Below are 19,981 nucleotides of genomic sequence, written 5' to 3'. Positions count from 1 at the left end.
AAGCTGAATAATCTAGTACCCGTATTTGTCGCATAGGGGTAGTCTATACCCTTGGTGGATGATGCCTTTGGTGTTTAAGCTGACTTCATGTTTTGTTTAGGCCTAACTTTATTATTTATGGATTCGGCGGATTCTCTTTGATATATTTTTTTTTACATTGTGTATGGAGCAACGCTCAGGATTGGCAGCCCTAGTGGTTTATCACGATTCCTAGTGATTTATCACTATTCTTAATTTTTTTTATATTGCCTAAACAAAAAAAAATCACTAAGTGAACCAAAAAATCACTGAAATCTTGTTTCACCGCGTGGCACCCCTGGCAACAGTACTGCTTCAATACCTTTTCCTTTTTTTGGTGTCTTGTGAGTAGCGATCTGCAGTTCGGTAACGGTAAAAGATGGAACAGAATTTGATATTGGTATAGTGAAACTGAAAAGAAAAGCTCTCAAGTTTTCAAAATTTCTAGTAATCTTCCAGAAAAGGAGTAGTGAGAAAATGATTTCTTAATTTTGCTCTTTTGATGCCCAGAGCTGATCCCACTTATATGGATAACTGGGGGAAAGGGGGTTAATTCTTGTAATAAGGTTTTGAGGGATTTTATACTGGTGAAGTGAGGTCTGATTTTCACATTTTGCCCATTTTTCGGCTCTAAATGCAATCCGGTCCCTGTAGGAAGAGGGGTCATCAGCACGTTTACAAGAATAGTGTTTTCAATCACAACTAAACTTGATAAGACATAGCAGCCATTTTCGTAGTTATGCTTTTCAGGAACCCAGGGGCAATGGGACTTCATTGTGGGGAGATGGGGGTTTGCTATACCGAAATTTTGACCGTCAAGGTATTTACCAAAAAGGGTTGCTGGATCTGGACCAAACTTAGTCGTAATTAGCAGTTGGTGACTTACATCTGTTAGTCCTTGGTGGAGAAGGATGTTAACTATAGAAGTATCTACCAGAAGAAACCCTCTACCGTTAGAACCCTCAAGCCGTAACGGTCAGTGGGTTTACTTGCGCTTTACTAAAAACTTAATACAGTACAACAGATACCGAATTGGTAAATATGAATGCTTATCGTTTAGAAACATCGAAAAGGGTTGTTTTCGGTTAAGTGTCAACGTCCCCTTGAACGTTACGATTAGAGTGGTGGTTGTTACCCTGGAGGTGTTTGAGAGGGTTCTAGGCGTTTACCCTCCCCCCCGGCGATTACCCCCCGGAAAATACCACCCCCGCCGCGAAAAATACCCCCCTCCCCCCGGAATATACCTCCCCCCGTGGAAAATAAGGCTTTCCAAATTTGAGAATTTTATTTGAGTTTTTTTTTTATTTCCGTAGGGGGAAGGAATTTTGGTACTTGTGTATTATGCGCCACTCACTCAAGGTTATGCTGTGTAAAATTCGAGAATACGCCGTTGTTGTTTTTTTTTGTTAGTTTCTTTGTTTCTTTAGAAATAAATTTGGGCTTTAGATTTGCACATTAGGGGGGGAGGTAAAGTATAGTGGGTATGCATGCAAAATGTGTTTGGTACAATTATTCTGCATATTAGATAGATAGATAAATAAATGTATTTTAAAGCCAAATATACGGCCATGAACATTGTAAATTAACATAAATGAAAGGGCACAAATAACATAAACTTTGATCAGTGATCATCATAAAACATTTAAATGAAACACTACATTAACCTAATAATAGTATTTAATGCCTAGAAAAACGGTCATTGAAAAAAAAACACTTAACACTTGGAAAAAAACACTAAAATGAAACATTATATTTACTTTACACTGGGATTTTTTTTTTTTTTTTTTTTTTTTTTTTTTTTTTTAGTTAACAAAATTTCAAGATACCTCGCTAGGCTGTAATTTTTTAGTGGCTATATACCTAGAAAGAATTTTTTTATGACTTCAAACTGTCCAAATACTTACCCCCCGAAAAATACCCCCCCCCGCCGTAGAAAAAAAGGCTTTCCAAATTTGATGATTTCATTTTAGTTTAATTTTTTTAATTTCCGTAGGGGGGAAAGAGTTTTGTTACTTGTGTATTATGCGCAACTCACTGAAGTTTGCACTGTGTAAAACTCAAGAACAAAACCGGTTTCTTCGTTGTTTTTTTTTTTTCAGCTTAGCCTGAGACAAGACAAAGACAAGTCAAATCGAATGAGCCCTTTTTCAAGTTTCTACGACAAAGATTTCAATAAAAACCTTACATGCACTCAGGGCATAATTTATAATCCTTGCCATGAGGGTTGTGGAGGAGTGTCCTCCTTAAAAATATATTTCATGTCTGGAAATCAACTACGCAGAACAAAATGGCTATCTCAAAATTTTTATTTAATGACTTTGGGGGAATGATGGGCGTGGGGGGGGGCAAGTGGCCATCACATAATTTTCGACTATTAAAAATAGCTATCGATCTAGCAAAATCAAAACGAGTGCGTCCTATTTTAAGCTGCTACAGCCACGTCATCTATAAAAACTTAAAATGCCACAAGGACACACATCACTAACTTAGCCGTATCGACTGTTGGGAAATGACCCCCACAAAAATACAAATTCTATCGGGAAATAAATTATATTGAACGAAATGGCCATCTCAAAAATTTGATTGGATGTGTTTGGTGAAATGATGGGCGTGAGGGGGGGTAGTTGCCCTCCAATCACTTTCGACTATTAAAAAGGGTGCTAGCCCTTCGAATTTTCAATTGAATGAGCCTGTTTTGAAGTTTTCTACAGCAACGCCTTCTATAAAAAAACCTTATATGCCCCCAGGGCATAACTTAAAACCCTTGCCCTGGGATAGCTGCCCTGGGGGGGGATAGCTGCCCTCTAATCACTTTCGACTATTAAAAAGGGCACTAGCCACTCCAATTTCCAATCGAATGAATCCTTTTCGAAGTTTCTACGACAACTCCTTCGATACGAAGTGCCCAGCTGAAGAAAAAAAAACACATTGTGCCCACATCGTTCTTTACTTAGGCAGCGCTGCCGCGCTGCCTATGAAACGTTAATCTAGCACTCGCAGAACGTTAAAGTTTGCGGCTTCAGGGAGGCTATTGTCCCGCTTTCGTTGGGGTAAGCGTATACAGTTTTAACGTCGCTCTTTACTCGTATTCAACAAACAAAAGATGTTTATTCTGATATAAAACATAAAAATACCACTTAATTGAGTAAAAACCGTGGATTTTTGTATAGAAACTTATCCGAAAAAAGCTAATACTATATTCCGGCTTTTAGTGCATGCTGCGTGATTCCTCTTTTATTTGATTTCCTGTCTAATTCTTTTGTTCTTTTTTTTTGGTGGAAATATTCCTTTTGACTTCGTATTTAACGCTGGCTTTTCAAAGAACAAAATACCAAATGGAACGCTTCCAGAAGTTAATGGAAATCGATAAGAGTAACTCCTAGTTACCTAGGTCTTCTGCAGCTCTCTGGGTAAGGGAAAATAAAGGAGGTTGATTGCCTGTAGCGATATAATAGGACGAGTAGAATTGATATTATTGTTTTTCTTTCTAGTTGAAGCAAGATTAGTCACGTTCTCTATGAATTGACTCTAGTTGAGAATATCTCAAGAGTCAAATTTTTAGGGCGGTGAATATTCAATTTTTTTCTAAGGCAGAAAGATGCGAGGAAACCAAAAAAAGGATGTTTTAACCAGATTTTTCAGTATCTCTGGGAGAATTCCTCCGATCACTGTTGGGGGTCTCTTTTATAGCCTCCCATGTCCAGGATTGAAACATTACATCTATGATTCCCAGGCTATTTCTGCTACGGAATGTTCCTTAAAACTGTTTAAAAATATTAAACTATGTACTTCTTACGCTTAGAAAATCTTACCTCCCCTTGACAGTTGACCTGGTTTGGCTTCATTTTGTCCTGTCTGTTTGCAGCCTGATAGGATTTGATTTGGCAGCCAAGTTAAATTACTATGGACCGTATTTCGGCCCAAAGAGATACATGCATCAGGAAGCTTAGTCTGGTCCAGTCGCTTAGTTTCATCCAAATCCTATGGGGGGGGGGGGTGAAGTTCTAGATGATCTTCCCGTGTCAAGTGAAGATGACTGTGAAAAATGAGCCATATAGTACCATAAAGGCAAAGGTATGCTAAAGAAAACTTTCTATGGATGCTTAAATTTTGTAGGCCTACCTTAGTTTTGACAAGATTTTTGAATAAGCTAAATTTAATCTGAGGGAAGTAGGGTCTGGGGGGAGCAGTTGCCCGCCTGCCCCGTTGCAAATTACGCCCCTCGCCCCCCACTAAGATTTAAAATATGCAACCTCGCCCATTTTTTTCTGAATTTTTCATGCACCCTACACTAACAGTAGTATTGACAATAAGAGCTTGACGGTGGTGTTGTTAATAATTTTAGCTCTTATTAGAATACTTAACAGATACCACTGTCGAAATTTTGGCCCACATTTTGTCTTTGTATAGTCTATAACATTAACTTTGGCATGATAAGTGTACAAAGTAGATGGCTTAGTAAGAAAAACACTCACTTACCAATGGTTATCCACCCGTCGCAAGAAATATCGTAGTTTTTTTTACAATATTATAGGAGATACGGTACTACCGTACAATCCAGAACACACTCGAGAAGTTTGCTTGATGTAAGATCTGAAATAACCGGTTTCATAGCGACAAATACAAATGACGGATGAGAGAATGCATTGGACTTATGTAATTTGTGCAATATATTTGCACATTAGGGGGTTGGGGTGGGTTAAGATTTACGTTAGGTTACTTTGGTGGCCAGTGTTTACCCCCCCCCCCCCCGGCGATAACCCCCTCCCCCGGAAAATACCTTTCGTGGAAAATACCCCCCGCGGAAAATACCCCCTTGGAAAACACCCCTCCCCCGCGGAAAATACCTCCCAGGAAAATACCCCCTCGGAAAATAAGGCTTTCCAAATTATGAGAAATTTATTTGTATCTTTGTTGTTTTTTTCCGTAGAGGGAACGAGTTTCGGTACTTCTGTATTATGGGCCACTCACTAAAGTTTACGCTGTGTAAAACTTGAGAACAAACCGGTTTCTTCGTTAGTTTTTTTTCAGCTTAGCGCGAGACATGACAGACAAGTGAAAGCATATATGGGAAACATATAATTTGGGCTATATATTTGCACATAAGGGGGGGGGGTAAGTATTTGAACAGTTTGAAGTCAGAAAACAATTCTTTCTAGGTATATGGCCACTAAAAAATTACAGAAGAATAGCGAGGTATATGGAAATTTTGTTAACTAAGAAAAAAAAAAGTCTAAAGTTTATGTTATTTGTTCCTTTCATTTATGTTATTTTACTGTGTTCATGGCCGTATATTTGGCTTTAAAACACATTTATCTATCTAACATGCAGAATAATTGTACCTAACACATTTTGCATGCAGACCCGCTGTACTTTACCCCCCTCGCCTAATTTGCAAATCTATAGCCCAAATTTATTTCTAAATTAACGAACAAACTAAGGAAGAACTGTGTGTTATCGAATTTTACATAGCGTAAACTTAAGTGAGTGGTGCATAATACACAAGTACCAAAATTCCTTCCCTCAACTGAAATTGAAAAATAAAACTCAAATAAAATTCTCAAATTTGGAAAGCCTTATTTTCTACGGGGGGGGGGGGGGTATTTTCCACGGGGAGGTATTGGTACTGTGCTGCAATCCAGGACAGATGCGAGAAGTGAAGTTTGGTTAATGCTAATGAAATAAAACAAAATAGGATAAAATATAATAGTTTTTGAACAAATTTGAGCTATATATTTGCACATTAAAGAGGGGGCGGTGGTGGGGTAAAGCATATCATATATTACATACGTAACCTAATCTAATCTAACCTAGCTACCTTTTAGTCCGCCTAAACCCCAAAAAACTAAAGTGTAAATGTTTGTCATGGAGTGAGCAATATCCCGCTATTCACCGGAAACCTGTTTATCAATGGCGGCTTTAAGATTCCGATTTGGTCTTTCTTTTGCATGTCCTGGATTTTCCGGGGGGCAATCGCCGTGGGGTAAACGCCTAGAACCGATTACTTTACACCCCACCCCCCTCCAAATGTGTAAATACATAGCCCAAATTATATTATTATATAAACTGAGTATTATATTTCCACTATGTTTTGGTATTTTTATTATCAATTTTTTTGTTATCAATTTATTCAATCAAAAAACTTAACATGAAGCTGAAACATAAACTTAACACGAAGCTGAAACGAAACATAACATGAAGCTGAAACATAAACTTAACAGGAACTGATGAAGCTGAATATGATTGTTCTATAAAGCAGACGAATGAAGAAGGCGAAGGATTCACTGACACAAGAAGTAAAACATCGATTTTTCACGGTTCCTACGGTTTTCATCCGCAAATCTATCTCGTCTTTCCATGTCTCTACTCCTCGTCATGGGAGGCACGTTAGCAGATACCACAGCACGTCCATTCATCAATGGCCTTTCATTAGCCAGTATCGATGTTTTACTGCAATTTAATTGCAATTGCAATTTAAAAGTAAAAAAATGCCAACATAGCTTGAAATAGTCTTGAATACTATTTGGTAGAAATCGTTTTGCATATCAATTTTTTTTATGATTGACCTAACTTCACTTCCCGAGTGTGTTCTGGATTGTACCCGTTTCAAGCCTTTTTTTTCTACGTCTATCTTATTCAAATTAATTGAAATTGAAAGATTCATCCAATTGAAAGGCTGATTTAGATAAATATTGACTTACTTCTATAATAGTCAAAATTTCAATCCTTATCATATGGACAGGTCTTCTGGTAATATTGCCTTGTCATAAAAAAGACTCCCCCATCTCTTTAAATCGATAGCAGCTATTGTAGTCAAATTGGAACTTTCGCCTCCTGTCATCAACGTTGCTTCTTCTTTTGACGAGGTAATGATGCAATTTCTTTGTCCGACTTATTGAAAAACTCTCTGTCAAGAGTACATTCACGATTCACTGGTTTTCGGCAAAAAATTTCTTTAGATTGTGGATAACCAGCTTAGTGCAATTATCAGTCATGGTGTATTGTTAGGAGACGTGTGACGTTGCGTGCGCGTGCATGTTGCGGGGGAGGTGACCCCCTGTGTTGTTCTATTTATTGTGTCTGGCATACCTACCCATTGGGGATTGAATTTCGGGTTTCTGTGAGATCTTTTGTCGACGTCTTTATACGCTGGGGTGAACTTTGGCTCGATTCTGATTGTCTGTCCAGGAGGCGACATCTGATTGAATTGCTGAATCACTCGAGAAATTATATTAAGTTTTTGATTTTCTCATTTTAAGACAATTTAAGTGTTAATCTCTTATTGGTTTTTCGTTACTTGGGCACTATATGGGACTCTACAAGGAAACCAGTCACGAAAAACCCGTTTTTGACGGGTTAACCGCTATAGAGTAATACAATGTTAGCGTGGTTTTCATTGCGTATACGATATTTAAACTGTTGTTTTTGGGGGGTTTAGGGGGGGGGGACGGTACCTAGGTTAGGTCACGTATTTAATATATGTGTTGCTTTAACCCCTCCCCCCCTAATGTGCAAATATATAGCCAAAATATGTTTATAAACTATTATATATTCGTCCTATTTTATTTCATTAGCATTAACCAAACTTGACTTTTTAGAAAGGCCCATATAATGCCCAAATACCGGTTTTTTTCCTCATCTCTTTCAGAATTAAATATTTATCTAATGTTCTCAAGAAAAAATCGGGCTTTTTATTGTTCAACTTTTTCTTAAATTTAAGCTTTTTTCAAGCGGAAGAAGAAGAAGAAAACTATGCAAAACGATTTCTACCAAATAGTATTCAAGACTATTCCAAGCTATGTTGGCATTTTTTTACTTTTAAATTGCAATTGCAATTAAATTGCAGTAAAACATCGATACTGGCTACTGAAAGGCCATTGATGAATGGACGTGCTGTGGTATCTGCTAACGTGCCTCCCATGACGAGGAGTAGAGACATGGAAAGACGAGATAGATTTGCGGATGAAAACCGTAAGAACCGAGAAAAATCGATGTTTTACTTCTTGTGTCAGTGAATCCTTTGCCTTCTTCATTCGTCTGCTTTATAGAACAATCATATTCAGCTTCATCAGTTCCGGGAATAAGTGGCAACTTGCAAGATTTGGTGCTTCCTTTTTTCTTCTATTTCTCAAACTGGGAGGCACGTAAAAACCTTACGGCTGGCACAATCGTCAGTTGTTCCGTAGATTTAACGCCAAATTTGTCCCAAACTTCTGAAGCACTTTCATTGACAGCTGCATCTGTATCCGCCTTCGTTGGGTCTTCTATTGCTCCCTTGTCATTCATTGTTGGCCTTTGGATCCTTGAGCCAATAATACAGTCTTTCTTTTTCAAATGCATCCCATTTCTCCTCTTGCAATTCGTCAGGTTCTGCTGACTCAACAATCGTTGGCCCAGGTTGATCATTCAGATAATAATTTGGAGAGTCGAGCCCGTTGTGAATGCACTTAGTTTTTAAATAGTCTCCATAATTATTCGAAAGTTTAATGAAACTTTCTCTAGCAAATTGCCATTTTTCACTTATATTCGTAAGAAATCTTGATGATTGCCGCACTGCCCTGATGTTTATAATTGAAAATGATGTCATATTATCTGCACTACTATAATGTTCATATATGGCATGCGTCTCTAGCTCAAAATTGTTTGGGAATCATTGATTTAAAAATAGGGAAACTAATTTCGGATTGTATCTATGTATTTTTCTACAATGTTCTTCATATTTACATTTCTTTTTATCTTAATATATAGTATTGTCAAACATAAAAATACAGGGTACGTTATTACAGCAAAGCGGCCGGAGAACTCAGCTGGAGAACTTCATGCAGTGCAATAACGGCTATTTTAGTGATAGTTTTCTTTTTTTGTTTCCGCGCCATCTTGGTTTTACCTCCGTCTTCAGCTTTACTTTCTTCTGCTGACACCTCCTCCTCCTTCTGTGTTTTACTAGCGATTTCTTCTTTCTCTTTTTTCATCTTCTTTTTATCCTTGCGTGATTCAGTTTTTGTGAAAAATTGTATTTTACTTTTTAACATTAGGATTTTTAATTACAAAAGGCACTGGACTCCCTTTAATATGAGCCCTTAAGCAACCCTCTGCTGTTTAAATGCCCCGCTAGGAGTGGAGAAAAAAAAAGGAAAAAAGGGGACGAAACAGTGCTATCCAGGCAAAAAAAGGACGAATCAGTGTCCTCCAGGCAAAAAAAAAAAAAAAAAAAGAGCCGTGAAACAAAAAGTAGCCGTGCAGGCTACTTTTTGTTTCAATCTGAGGCTATTTTTAGAGGCTTCAGGCTTTTTTTCAAATTTATACGAATTTGTTATAGAAATAACATCATACTATTAAGACTAATCCAGATGATAGTTATCTAAAACTACAAGTGGCAATTTTATCTCGCTAACCAGTATTTTTTTTAACGCGTTTCTTAATTTTCGATTACTAAGGGCCGTGGTTCGTTCTTTACTAGGTTGCAGCTACCGCTGGGAAGGGTCTCTGTTCGTTTTAAGTTTTTGCCTTGCTCTTTACTTTCATTTGAAAAAAAATTATTTTTTTATTCACCTTGTGTTCGTTTATAATATCAGGAAGTTTTCTTCCAGAGTAAGTCTTTGTACATTTCAATCTTTCTCATTGGAATTACTATTTTGACTGTTTTTTAGACTTGTGGTCCCTTTTTCAAAGGGTTGATCTTTTACCTACCGAATTTATTCTCCTCTCCCAATTTATTAGTGTGCACGGCTTTTATTTGAAGGCTCGACTACAAACTGTTGAAACTTTTTCAGAAAAATAGTATTGATAATATTGAAAAATAATATTATATAAAATAAAATTTTATATGCATTATAATGTGGAAAAATATCATTTATTTGTTTGTGTTTACTCGGGTTTTTGTATATTTTGGATTCACTCAGGTATTTTTCTGTGCACGTGGGGGGGGATCCCCAATTGTTCTAGAAGACCCCCTCCCCTCCATAGAAAAATAGGAAATTAGTGCCTCAAAAATGCATTTTTTGACATGAAAATTCCCTGAAAAATTCTCTTGAAAAAAATATGATACCCTAGCAGGGGCGGATCCAGGATTTTTTTAGGGGGAGGGGGGCGCAAGATAGGTTGATCCCAAAAATTTTTTTAGGGGGGCGCAAAATAGTTTGATCCGATAAACTTGTGTTAGGAGCAAGTTTAATTAACGCAAACTTGGGTTAATTAAGTAAATTACACTTGTTTAGACTACGCTAGGGGGAGGGGGGCGGGTGGCGCGCCTCCTGGATCCGCCACTGTACCCTAACCCAAGACGTCCATATGAACCTGTCTAATTAGGTCTTGTAAAAAGTATTTAGTAGTCGATGGTCAAGATGTTACGTTCTTTTTGTTTTTTGGAATGATTTGTTTAGAGAATATCCTTATAAATCTTTAAAAATAAAGAGTTAATAAAAATATAAAATGTGGTCTTAATTTATTTGGCTTCTGAATGGCCTAATGGACCTTGGTCCTTTTTTCAATCCTTAATCAAGTCGAAAATCGGTCTCTTTATTCGATCGTCCTGCTGAAGTTCGGTTTTTAACCAAATAATCATAATGATGAACAAAATACTGACCATGGCATTGACTTTTTGCACTGTGTGAATTGGCAATAAAATAGCCTAGCAGACTTGAGGCGATAGCTTTTTTTTATCAGATTGCTAAAATTATGGCAGGACTGGTTGTCATTGCACTCAAAATGGACTTGTGCATATATTTTCTTGGCAAAGCTACTAAACCAGTTCTTCTTTATTTAAAAACTTTATTTTTATTTGTTATTTTTTTTCCAATCAGTTATGGTCAATTTGTATCTGCTTCTGCCCGTGATTTTCTTTAGTCATTATATGAGCTTGAGATAAGTTGGGAAAATCAAAATTAAAAATCCAATTAGTAAGTTGAATTAAATGTTTTCGAAGTTCCAACTAAGAGTATGGGAAACCGATGAGTTCGGAAGTCGGACCTCCTCTCCAGAAGCAGGGGGGGGGGACTGACGATCAACTTCTTTACTTTTTATATATTTTCGGCTAAAAATAAAAGGACCAATTTTGCCAAAAAAGTTTTATTGACTTATTTTTGTGCACATTTTAAAAGCTAGCCTAAGTTCTAAGCACTAACCTAGCCCTAACGATTTATAACCCAGTAAAAATTATTAAAAGTAAAAAAATCTACCTACCTTAATAAATTTTCAGGTCAAATTGAAATAAACTAAAGCCTTCAATTGAAATCCAAGCTTTTGATGTTAAAACTAAGCATATTTTGTTTTAAAATTTTCAAGTTTTGCTGGGTAACACTGTGCTGTTAATGGTGCTAGTAGTTTCCTCTATTGCAATGCTAATTACGCCGATGTTAAAGACAGAGAGTTTCCTCTCTCGCAGTTCGTGGAACAGACATTCAGTCCCCTTCTCGAAATGTCAATATTTTTGTCAGTGTCCTGATGTTTTACAGTATGTATCATATTTGAGTCTTAAATTTTTGGAGGGAGGGAGGGGGTGTTAAAACCCGACACCCCTCCCCTTTGGATACGGCTTTTGTCACACCTCAAGAGGTTTTCTGATTTTGACCCCCGCTTGTATTAATTAACAAGCTTTTCGGTTATTTGTTAAAATAGACGCAAAACTAACGTTTTCCGTAATTGAGCCCTTCCCCATGAATTGGCTTGACCCCCCCCCCCCCCGTCTAAAATCTTTGTTACAGGTCCAATACTCCTATAATGACTCGATTTTAACATGTTCTGTTTAAAATTTTGGCTCTAAAATATGACAGTAGTGAAAGTGGTGACATAAATCGTATCTTTTATGTTTTCGCTCTTTCCTGATTGAGGGTATGTCGTAAGTCTTCAGGTCTTAATGATGCATGTTGCCTGATGATGTGTCGTCAGATTAACGTTTAGAAAAGGTAAAATCTTCAATAAGGTTTCTTAATAGCAGACATGCTATCTTCCGTTCGGATATTGTTTCGGATATTAGTATTGATGTTGGTTCGACAGCTGTTTTCAGGACACAAATCCGTAATGAATTGTCGGATCTTTCACGAATGGGTACTGCAAAACTTTTGGAAAAAAAAAACAGATAAATATAGTGAACGACACGCATTTCATGGCTTTGATTCACTTTCAGCTTAAATTTAAGCATTTACCTTTATGGAATTTCTCATTAAACCATACTCAGCGTTCGATTATGTTCAATAGATTCATCAATTTTGGCAAAATAGTGGTTACTTCATATTCAAAAGAGTCGAATCACGCCAAAAAAAAAACAACAAAAAAAAACCTTGCATGACGTGTAATCTTTTTCAAATTAAAAAAAAAAAGTCCATTAACACTAGGCTACCGTAAAAATTAATAAAATTACCACAAACAAACTGTTCAAAAATGAAGAATACGGAACGGAGATAGAAGCTCTGACCAAGCATGAAAGGCTTTCTAGAAAACGTCTATTTATTTTCTAAATGTATTAATTCCATTTGTCGCTACTACGTTGACTTTTCTATAGCGTAATTTGCGCTTGCGTAACGTAAAATTCTACATAGAGCTTGAGTCAACTTAGAACTGCCTATCTTACACACTAAATGTCTTCCTTAAGGTTACGTTATGTAACGCAAAGAGTTAAGTTATGCTATTGTGAAAGGTTTAACGGCGTTGTGTGGTAGATCCATTAAGAACACCTTCACGTTGCGTTTTGCCGTAGTATTCTCCCCTTCACGCTGGATTTCGCGAGGCTTAGTAACCATGCGTAAGACCTTGCGTTAATGTAATCAAACAGTTTGTGGGGACGAACGTAAGACGGAACGAAACAAAAAAGCCGGGACAGAAGAAATTGAATAAATATCAATTTCCCACTATTATGTATCAATGTCCCATTATTATGTTGTTTGTGAAATATGTCGAATTTTTTCAATGACCCTGTATTATTATATCAGGTTCAACCCTCGAGGTATTCAAAGCGTCTTTGATGGCGTTATTGCTAGAATTGTGTCGATTCAGCCATTATGAGATATAGTTTATAAAGAGAAATCGAGAGAAATATAACCTAGCAAAGTTCATTTTACAACAGTTAACTAAGGCATCGAGTGATAACTGATTTTCAGAAGTCACGTCCACCAGGTGAGGACTGGCGAAATTGTTTCAGGTTAGGCAGAACCGTGCAAAGCGTTGCGGGGGCTTCGTAACGCGTGGCGGAACTTTGCAGCACCTGTGCCACTCCGAGATGTATACCGGGGGGAAGTGGGTGACCCGTCGCTAAATATACTGAAACTGGTTTGATTCGATTATCAATTAAATAAATTTCTCGGTTTTGTTTACTTTTCAATTAATCAATCAATTTATTAATACTAAATGAAAAAAAAAAACAATTACAAAGCCCAAGAAGCTTTGCTTGTAATGGGCCAACAAAACAAAAATAAAACACTTTTCTAAAGCACATACAATGAAAAAGCACATACAATAAAAATACAAGCACATAAAAAAAAAAAAAAAAAAAAAAATGCTGGAACAAGATCAGGACATTTATCAGATAGGAGATTTAGAAGGAAATTTAACATATAACTGAAAAAGAATGTAAATGAAGAGAAGATATATAAAATTAAAATTTTAAAATAAAATTCTATCGTTTTCGGTAAGCGTAAACTGAAAGACGAAGAAAGTTCGAAAAATATATGTACATTTTATATTATTTACATTTTATCTCATGTGACATCGTAACCTTTGAAAAACTCGTTGATTTTCCTCCAAAATTTGGGAATATTTGCCTTCCTAATTTATTGTACGTTTTTATTCTGTAATTTGTGAATTTCTTTTTCTAATTTGTCCCTCACTGAAAAATGTTAAGTAGGCCTCTTTTTTGTCTCTTTCAGAAAATCTACCAAGTATCACCAAATTTGGGTTTCTAAAGCTTAAATTTGAGTAAATATGCACGAATTGCGTTTATTGTTGTATGAGGGGCTTTTGAAACAAAATTTTACCTTATGCCTCTGATACTCCTTTGTGTTTTAAATATCCTTAATTGATTTTGCCAACGAAAAATTAATGTAAAAATCACTATTCATAGTTTTAGACTAAAGTTTAAGTGTATTTTGGAAATATAATAATTTTTCCCCCTTTCTGTAAAAGTTTTAAAATACCTGTTTGTTCCCCTGCAAATGAATTCCACAGAATTCTATCGTGAGATTTGAGATCATATAATAAAACCATTACATAATCCAGAGTGATGCAATTACTTTTGATATGTGTTTGACCTTTTTTAAAGCAACCTGGCTAGTGAACCCAGTCTGTTTTTTTCTGCCATTTTTGCGTTGATGTACGTATTTGTGTCCCTGGGTGTGAAAACATCCAAAGGTCATTCTACTGATGAGGCTTTCACATAGCTACATTAGAACTTCATTTTACGGAGCTGAATTATATAAAATTGTCCATTACTGGTCGTTAAAACATTATAACAAAGAGCTACAAGTTTAAATACTTACGGACCTTGCGTAAACGAGTGTGGTAGACAGGAACGTATATCGGGAGTGGCGTCAACCCACCCCCCCGTTTCTGAAATATTTCTCTGACTCCTAAGTTGGTCTTAAAAATGCTAGTAAAAAGACTAGTTCTCCTAAAAAAAAAATAATTCTTTGACTCGTACATTGGTCTTAAAAAGACAGGTAATTCCCTTATTCTGCTGAAGTAATTCCTGCTGAAGACGCCTTGTTTGTATACAGGCGAAATATCCGCGTTGTTTTGTTTCTGTTGTTTTTCTTTTCTCTCCACTGGCCACAGTCTCGTTTGTTTGTTTTTTTTTAGAGATTTTTCTCTTTGTTGGTTTTTTATTCCCTTATTCCGGTCCCTAACAAAAAAATTTTGGTAATCCCTTCACAACGAAAATCCATGTGGATCCACAGGATATAGCCCTGTGGGTTAATTTGTACTCCTTGTTTTTATATTGTTTGAAGTACCCGTATAAAGCACTAAAATCTTTTCTTAGTCAGTTAATTTTTTTCCCGTGAGCAATGTCTTTATAATTTAGGCTAATAAGTCTGTAGTTACGTGAACTTTCGCACGATCGTAAACCCTCATAAATTTTTATTATATGCGAAAGTGTTGTTTGTTTTATTTATTTATTTGTGAATGTTAAAATAAAAAAGTTGAAGCTGATGAAATTTTTTTTTTATAGCGATAAAACATAAATATAGAAAGTCCAGAGCCAATGTTAAATAGAATCTGTACTCTTGAATCTCCCCCATGTTGTAACTGTGATAGATGCCGGTTCCTTGATAGGTTTCTTTTTGAGGGGTGGATAGACGAACTTTGGGATTTGATCGATATTGTCCACAGCGCACGTGCTAAATTATACTTTCTCCCCTTCTTTATGTGTCTTACTGATTCTTTTTACTGGTGAATCATGAGTAAGCTCAGCAGCAGAGCCCGTCAGATGACAGGCATAGGAAGAAAGCGTGGTGTATACTTTTTTGTGAGGATTGGAGAAATATTAGTTTGGCTCCTTGTCTCACTGCAGTATTGGAAGTCCCTTTACTCCCCCACCCTCCCCCTTAAAAAGGTTACTGTAACTTCAAACTCTATCTCCCAGCCATGAGGAAATAGATTGAACTTACCAAAACACAAGGCCGAATAAAGGGTGATTCGAGCGATTGGGCCCAATCGGTCCCCGCATTTGAAAGGGCCCCGCGATACCATCAAAAATGAACAAAATTTTTGAAATTTAAAGCAGTTTGCTTATGATGATAATGAATAAACTATGAATTATTCAAATAATTAAAAACATATTTATTTTAAATTCGCTTTGCTGGATGAGATTTATTAATGGGTTGAATATTATATAATGTATATTTTGTAATGTAGAAAACTGATAGGCCTACTCGTAAAAGTTACCGTCAAGTGTATTGAAATTTATTGTCAAATGAATTTGAATTTTATTTAAATTTAATATATAGAGAGGGCCATGCACAAAAATTAATCGGACCCCGCACCTATTCCATCCGGGCCTGCCAAAACACGCATTATAAAATTCGTTTCTATTTTGATAAAAAGCCTACTGATGGTATAACGAAAAATACTTGCTGGAATTCGGACTTCAGATACCCGGTGTATGATGTCACACGATCGTTTTCAGAGTTGAAGACTAATGATTAGCTGGGTTTTACCGACATACTTCGACTTTTTCGTTAACTTTTTGACTTTTATTAACATAATAAACAAAAAATATAAACTATTACAGATATGAATCACTGTAGCCTATAGGTAAAATGGAGAAAATTTGTAAAAAAAAATTTACCTGTTCACAATTAATCCTGATACACTAGTTGGTTTATCAACCAATAATTTAAGATTGCATTCACGAGTTTGAGTATAGTAGAAAGTGGCAAAACATGTAAGAAACTTTTTCACTTGAAGAAAACTAAAATAATATTTTTTTTTTTTTTAATCCAGAAAAGTCAGTTTTTAAAAAGAGGTTCTTGAAAACATCACCCCCTTTTGACTTTCTACTTGATTCCCAGTCGATTTAATAGAGTTACTATGTGCACTAATAACCAACCACTGGTCCCAATAAATATCATGCACGCGAAGAAATTCAAGAGGAATTTCCCTTAGCGACCAAGGTATAATAATAATAATAATCTGTATTTAAAAGCCAATTAAAGCCATATACAAAAAGACAAATACTAAAGAAAAATTACACAGGTATATTAAAAAGATGTGCACGGTTTAATGTTAAAACAAACGAAATTCGGGCTATTCAAGTTAGAGCTTTTGCAAAAAGCCCCTAATCTCTGCATTAAAGATGTGGACTCCATAGAGGAAACACATATTCATAGGGGGATCTCCGGGTCCATTCTTAATGCTGTCGTACGATTTTGGAATTTGTTGCAATCATTTTCAATAATTTCTATTTCTTTTTAAATAATATGCCCCCTCCTCGGGGTCATCTATGGAAATGGTGTTTTTAAGGTGTTTCAATCATTGCGGAGCCAGGAAACGTATTTTTTTACCTGGGTGGGTTGGAACCAAAACCTCTCCTCTTCTTTCTGCTGGACGTTACTAGTTTTCAGCTTCTAACATCGTTATTTTGGCTAATATGATGTACAATAGAACTTTTCCTGTATGGAATGCGAACATTTTGTTGTCTCTGATAAAAGTAGTTATACATAGGTCCTATATTCATGCTCTTATCAAGTAACTGCAAATTTTTCTTTTTGGTGGCTTATGCAATCGTTATATGTCCCATATCTCGTTAAGTCAGAGATAACGTTTTCAATTGTATGCATAACCTAATATTTTAGTGTTATATGCTGAGGTGCTAAATGATAAATTGACCGGATTAGTAAGAACTGGTTCATGTTGATAACAATCTTCCTGTATTCCTTTATCCTACATTTTTTGTTTATCTCTTTTTTTGCTATGACAAAAGACTAAATTTTGGACTTCTGTTATCTTAGGGACTCGAATACTACAATGTTGTAGATACAGCAGGCACCTAAGCAGAAATAGAGGCCTTCGGACCCGTGTATCCTCAAACATCTCGTAGTTTTTATGATTAACCAAAACATTTCCTATTAGTAATAAGCCCTTTAGCTGTGATAAGTTCCCCCTTCCATGTATTCTCCACAAGTAAAATCTCGTTTGTGGGCATATCTACCTCCAATAAAAATGGCGCTTTTATTATTATTCAATTTCATTTCATCTAGTACTTGAAAAGAAGTTGGCGAGAGCTCACTATTTAATAGAAGGGGAGGGTCGATGATACTAATTTCAAGTAAGACCCTGCTCTTGATGCTAAACCAGCTAATTTTAAATACTAAATTTATCACTTTGGCTTTTCCCGACCACGAAGGCATCATGTTGCAAATTCCCTTCAAATTGTCACGATGTTCACGTTTCATTCCAGAACATCTGATAATTTTCATAAGTAGTAATTTGCATGAATTTATTCGTTTATAAACCTCCCTGGAATAAAATCCTGCATATTGGCAAGATCTCTCAAACCAAAAATTTGAGAAAATAGATATGCTTGGTATATAGTATGGTGGAGGGGGAGGGGGTCAAGTCTCTGATTTCCCCGAAGTTTCGATGTTTCTACACTGTTTTCACTAACTTTTTCATATTAAGTATCCATACTTATATTTTTCTTATTTGTGTGTGTGTGTGTGTGTGTTTTTTTTTTTACGATTTCTCGGAATAAAATTGGGCGGATAGGACTACTGTAATACCCCTTTTTTATTTTTAACTTTGTGCTCCTATCTAAAGTATGCTTAATATATTAATATTGACGTGCTGGAATTTCCTAAGTGACTTTTCACTAGAAGAGCTGTTGTTTGTATTAGGAAAGGTAGGCCGATATTTTCCTAAATTCGAAGAAGCACAGTCTTGATTGGTTTTATGACCTAAAAAGACATTATTCGGAGTTGACCCCCACTCAATTCAAACCATTGATACATCCTTTAGCGATAACGAGGATTTTTAAGGGGGGCAAGGGGGTTTAAAATATCGGAAAATCGCCCCTTGCTGTTCTCTGGTTTCTTTCTAGTTCTGAAGTAATTCAAAAGCCTATTTTCTTTCCAAAATGTGTCATATCTCCTTTTCTCATTTGCAGAAATAGTTAAGAAAGGAAGTTTTGGTATAAAAAATTCTGTTTTACCGCGATTGAAAGTCTTAAAGGAAATGTTCAACTGCGTGATAAATAATATCAGAAATCTATTGGTAAATTCGTCGAATGTTAGATTAATTTGCTGGCTGAAAGATTAATGTACCGTTCGATTTCCCATTCAACGTTCTGTACCCATATACCAATTGCGTCCTGGCCCGTTTCCCAATGCCTGAATATAGCCCAGGGCCTTATACACGTTTTGATGTTGTTGTTTTTTTTGTTTTTTTTTTTTTTAAGATCGCCACTTGAGAAAATTTTCTCGACCAACGAGAGAAAATAATGCTAACCAACAAAATCGACAAGGTTTTGCATATAGTCTAAAACTATACCAATGCATTAGGGGGGGGGGGTATGCAATTGCCATGACATTACAGCCATTAAAAAGTGGGGGCAACTGCCCTGGGGACCATGGCTGCGGGATTGCCCATTTTGATTTGACTTTTTTACTTATATTTGAGTCGTCAGAGGGGGCGCTGTAATTAATTTTCCCCCAGGTGTCACCAACCCTAGGAATGGCTCTGGGTGGCATTGGTTTTATTATATGATGGGCAATGAATGGCGAATTGAGTGGTATGTTTCAGCTAGCCATTTAATGAAACATTTTAAAATTTACTGAATCTTCGTTGTAACTGCAGGCATTTGAATCGCCACCGGTGAGTCCACCTTTTTACTCCATTTTTGTAGTTGCCTAGCTACAAAAGTACTGCAGGATATTTGAATACTGCCTGTAGTAATCAGTAGCTTTGCGGGCTCTTTTCGAGTATTTATGCAGTGAACCGTATTTTTCATTAATGATTATGGGTGCTTATGTGCCCAGCTGTTTCTGACGTACGCCTGGAGGGGTGGAAGTTAAGCGGGGAGACCAGACGAACCTTACACGGCTGAAGAGGCCTGTTTTTGTGTCGAACAAAAGCCAGTCGTAGGAAGGAAGGGTGTGAGTTGAAAATGAGAACCAAAGCTGGAAATAAAAATATTGTGAAGAAGTGTAGGAATAGGAAGAAAAAAAGTGACTCGGTTGCGAAAATGTGTAAAGAGCTTGCTGAATCTAATAGGTTAGTGTTTTTTTTACCTCTTCTAATATATAAAAAACTGAAACGCTACAGCATTTAGGCAACTGATGGCCTCAATGTTAAAATGAGTCCAGTATATTGTGTTGGTAAATTGGTCAGGGCTCCTTAACAGGTTTGTTGAATCTTGTCATTTTCAATAGTTTTAGCAGTTTATATTCAACTGTACTTTTTCAAGACAAGAAAGTTGTAATTGAAGTCATTTCAAAATGAGCAAGATCTGTGAAAAATCCAAATTTTTGTGGCAAGA

The 19,981-nt window shown here is 36.4% G+C and overlaps 1 protein-coding gene across 3 annotated transcripts in view; it reads left to right on the top strand.

The window, feature by feature from the left end:
• Window positions 1-19,981, top strand: part of LOC148949533 (protein gustavus-like) — an 87,514-nt gene that overhangs the window by 27,616 nt on the left and 39,917 nt on the right. The window contains exon 1 of one of the 3 annotated variants that reach the window (XM_089093560.1): window positions 19,563-19,716. The exons of the other annotated variants lie outside the window; for them this stretch is intronic. Coding sequence (XP_088949686.1) covers window positions 19,610-19,716 — 107 coding nt within the window. The 5' untranslated portion in view covers window positions 19,563-19,609. Of the gene's footprint in view, window positions 1-19,562; window positions 19,717-19,981 lie in introns of those variants that run through there. 3 annotated transcript variants of the gene reach the window in all.

The sequence above is a fragment of the Artemia sp. Qi Xiang Cuo genome, chromosome 8 (genome assembly GCF_049724085.1).
Source record: "Artemia sp. Qi Xiang Cuo chromosome 8, ASM4972408v1, whole genome shotgun sequence".
Taxonomy (NCBI): domain Eukaryota; kingdom Metazoa; phylum Arthropoda; class Branchiopoda; order Anostraca; family Artemiidae; genus Artemia; species Artemia sp. Qi Xiang Cuo.
The sequence above is the reverse complement of the archived record's forward strand: the minus strand, read 5'-3'. Positions and strand labels throughout refer to the sequence as shown.